General features: G+C 35.1%; 1 protein-coding gene across 1 annotated transcript; it reads right to left on the bottom strand.

Moving 5' to 3' along the window:
* Positions 1-1,963: 1,963 nt before the first annotated feature.
* On the bottom strand, positions 1,964-2,467 carry LOC110800075 (uncharacterized). The gene has a single exon (XM_022005359.1). The coding sequence runs from the start codon at positions 2,465-2,467 to the stop codon at positions 1,964-1,966; it is 504 nt and encodes a 167-aa protein (XP_021861051.1).
* Positions 2,468-3,696: the final 1,229 nt, after the last annotated feature.

Raw genomic sequence — 3,696 nt, 5'->3', positions numbered from 1 at the left:
TATTTATTTACCTGTACGGATTTTATAATCACGTAGTCACATGAGCCTTAAAGGCGGTGATTACATCTACTACTCCACATTGAGTCTTGTTGTGTGTTAGTTTGTTGGGACATAACCTTACGTCCTTATTCATACAGTGGGGCTACGGAAATAAGTGGTGTTTTCTAGTGAGACCTTTTTGTTTTTCATATAGCCGATGACCCACTCACTAATCTAAAGTATATATCTCATTGCTCTTATGAGATAATTGTCCACATATTTATGAGCCCGGTCCATGGATCACTTTTTATGTGGGATAACTTATTACTTTAAGTACTTTAGTGGTAGCCTACTTGAAAGTTTTGGGACTTATTCTTGAAAATATAAGAATACTTATTTTTCGTAAGGGGTACTACCTTGGCCTTGGTGCGTAAGAAAATATTAGATGTTGACATTTTAGTTACCTCCTAGGGAAATTACCCAACGTTAGGCATGACCACCTTTCATCTTGTTACATACTTCGTACATCTTAGACTTGTACAATCTCATTTCAAATTTATACAGTCTACGTTATTGATTGTACAGATAACTGATTAGGTATAAGCCAAAGTGATCTTTACTTGGCATTATTTTACCAACCTTTTTTCTCCCATGTGTAGATATTAGAGGGGCAACATAATTTAGTTAGTTACAGGGAAGAAAAGAGTGAGTATACACGTGTTCTTCATTCCCGTTTTTTGAGGGGCAGTCCCACGAAACACCTCCGATCAAGGGTCAAACGTGGTCCATTTTTGCTAAAATTTGGTCAGCCTGTTCGGGACATATAGCCCTTCATTTCCACCAAAAATCTGGCTTTTCGTGCCCTGAATCAAGAAATATGATAGCCACACCAAACTCCATTTTATGGTCACTATCATATCATTCACTCAACTTACTTTCCCTTATTATAACTTCTATTATTTTCTCATGTTATCGGACTACTCATTACCCTTGTCCGATAAATTTCTATTTTTAATCATACCCGTGATGCATTTCGGAAGGAAAACGTGAATAGTGAGATGATAAAATGAAAACAAAATTATACAGTTAAAAGATAAATGTACGGAGAGGTGAATTATCACCGCGTTGCGCTGCGATTCACTCAATGCAGTCCGTGACTCCGGAGGATAATTCAAATCGAAGCAATTGGATGTCCGACCCGAAATCAATTGCGTACTTCACCCCTACCCATTGTGCGAGCTACTCTTCAGTCACAAAGTCTATTTCTATTAGAGCATGTTTATCCATGAGGAGGTTACCTTCCTCTTATTTCTTATCTCTCCTCTTCTCCTTTTGACACATCACAATCTCTTTCATCCACATCATTTCCCACTATCTCCTTCCTCTTCCTCTTCCTCTTCCTCTTCCTCTTTCTTCAATTTGTCCCACAATCAAGAGTATCCTCTTTTACTTCCTCTATCTCTTCATACATATACCCCACCATATATTCTATTACATTAAATAATTTGATTTTCAATATGACAATTTATTAAAATTAGCAACATGTAATTTAAATCATTTATATTTTATCATTGTTCTTAAGTGACGTTAAAAATGCAAATATTAATGATATTACGATTTTCAGGTTGCTCTGTAGAAAATTCCCTTGGATCCCAGTAGTTCGGGTAATTGTCACGCTCATCTTCCACGATCATATTATGCATGATGATACATGCCATTACGATTTTCCAAAGCAACTCGACACTCCATGCCAAAGTCGGTTGTCTTATTATTGCAAATCGTGCCTGTAGAACACCAAAAGCACGCTCAACATCTTTTCTAATGATTTCTTGTTTGATAGTAAACAACCTTTGTCTAGGAGTCATTGGGGCGGTTATGGCCGAAATAAATGTTGCCCATTTTGGATAGATTCCATATGTAAGATAATACCCTTGGTTATAGGTACTTCCATTCACAGTGAAATGAACTTGGGGAGCTCGACCATTCAAAACATCATCAAAGACTGGAGAACGCTGAAGAACGTTAATATCGTTGCACGTCCCTGGCGTACTAAGGCATGCCAAATCCATAAATCCCAAGAAGCAACAGCTTCTAAGATCACTGTCGCCCTTTTAGATCTTCCTTGATACATCCCTTTCCAACCAGCTGGACAATTTTTCCACTCCCAATGCATACAATCGATGCTCCCCATCATACCACGAAAACCCCTCTCTTCCCCTTGTCTAAGGAGACGAACAAGATCTTCAGATGTTGGTTTACGAAGATATTCTGTTGAGAATTCACGAATCACCCCATCAACAAAATGCGTAAGGCATTCTTTCGCCGTACTTGGCCCAAGTTTTAGATACTCGTCAACTTGATCAGCTGCACAACCATATGCTAACATCCTTATTGCTGCAGTGCATTTTTGAATTGTAGAAGCACCGAGCCGCATAGTGGCATCTGGGTGTTGTTCAAATAATCGATCAGTTACAGTCAACTTATTCATTATCTTCATGAATAGAGGTTTTCACATACGAAACCTACGCCGGAATTTATCCTCTCCATATAATGGATGGTCACTAAAGTAATTTGCAAACAACCGATCATGTGCTCCTTCACGATCCCTTGGTACGACTATCCTTTTCTTTCTTTCAGTCTTTGAACCTTGAGCTTCTTGTTATTGCACGGCGGTGTTAACAACATATTTTAATGTATCCTCTATAACTTGTTGTTGTCGATTCTCCTTAATAAAATTTAGCAGCATGTAATCATATATTTCATCACTAGAAGAAGAAGAACTAGAATCAAAATTCATTTTATAATTTTTATGTAGCACTGAATGCTATTGTTTGTAAGAAAATGAAAGTGAAGAACTATAATCTGAATGGAGTTGTAATATATAGACAATTTGATTCTTGTTGAACAAAGTAATAATGCAATGTGATATTTTGGCCACACATTTCAAAATTTAGGATAATAAAATGTCGGAAGATAAGATTTTTGCATGGAAATAATGCATAAGTTTGCAGGGAAATGTATGACTTTGCAGGAAAGTAAGTATTACATGACAAGTGAAGTAGATGTATCAATGCATGACGGGACTTCACAATAAACTTGTTTTTTTGTTTTTTTGTTTATAAATTTAATATTTAATGAATATAATGATAATAATAGTATTAATAATCTACACAAATACAAAAACTTCAACTAAATACGATTAGACGTTAATGATAACAATTAAAATAAAATAGCAAAATGAATAATAATAACAAAACCATATGAAATAAATATATTACAATAACATGTGAATAACAAAAATATTACAATAACTACTAATTAATAACGTTAAAAAACTTAAAATGAAATGTGAAGTGAATACAAACTACAACATGTGAAACAAATCAAAATTACAATAAAGCATGAAATAAATATAGTACAAAACCTTATGAATAATAACTAAAACATTACAATAACAACTTCACAAAAGCCTATCTCGGAATTCCTCGCTTAACTTCTTGTACATTTCTACCTGAAATTCATCAAGATCCGGCTTTTTCATCAACATAGTTAACATCTTAAACTTCATCTCCTCCTCCTTTTGTTTTTTCCTTTCTTCACCTCTTTCTCTTATCAAGTCTATCATCCGTTCTCCTTGGTCGATCCTCTTGTCACTACATTCTTCAAGAGTTGTATTAAAAGAATCAAGATTTATAGATGATGAAGAAATACCAGATT

This window comes from Spinacia oleracea, chromosome 6 (assembly GCF_020520425.1).
Source record: "Spinacia oleracea cultivar Varoflay chromosome 6, BTI_SOV_V1, whole genome shotgun sequence".
Lineage (NCBI taxonomy): Eukaryota > Viridiplantae > Streptophyta > Magnoliopsida > Caryophyllales > Amaranthaceae > Spinacia > Spinacia oleracea.
This window is presented reverse-complemented; position numbering and strand designations above follow the sequence as displayed.

Bases quoted from the DNA above. Each gene is read 5' to 3' on its own strand.
- LOC110800075 (XM_022005359.1), bottom strand. From the start codon at position 2,467: ATGAATAAGTTGACTGTAACTGATCGATTATTTGAACAACACCCAGAT.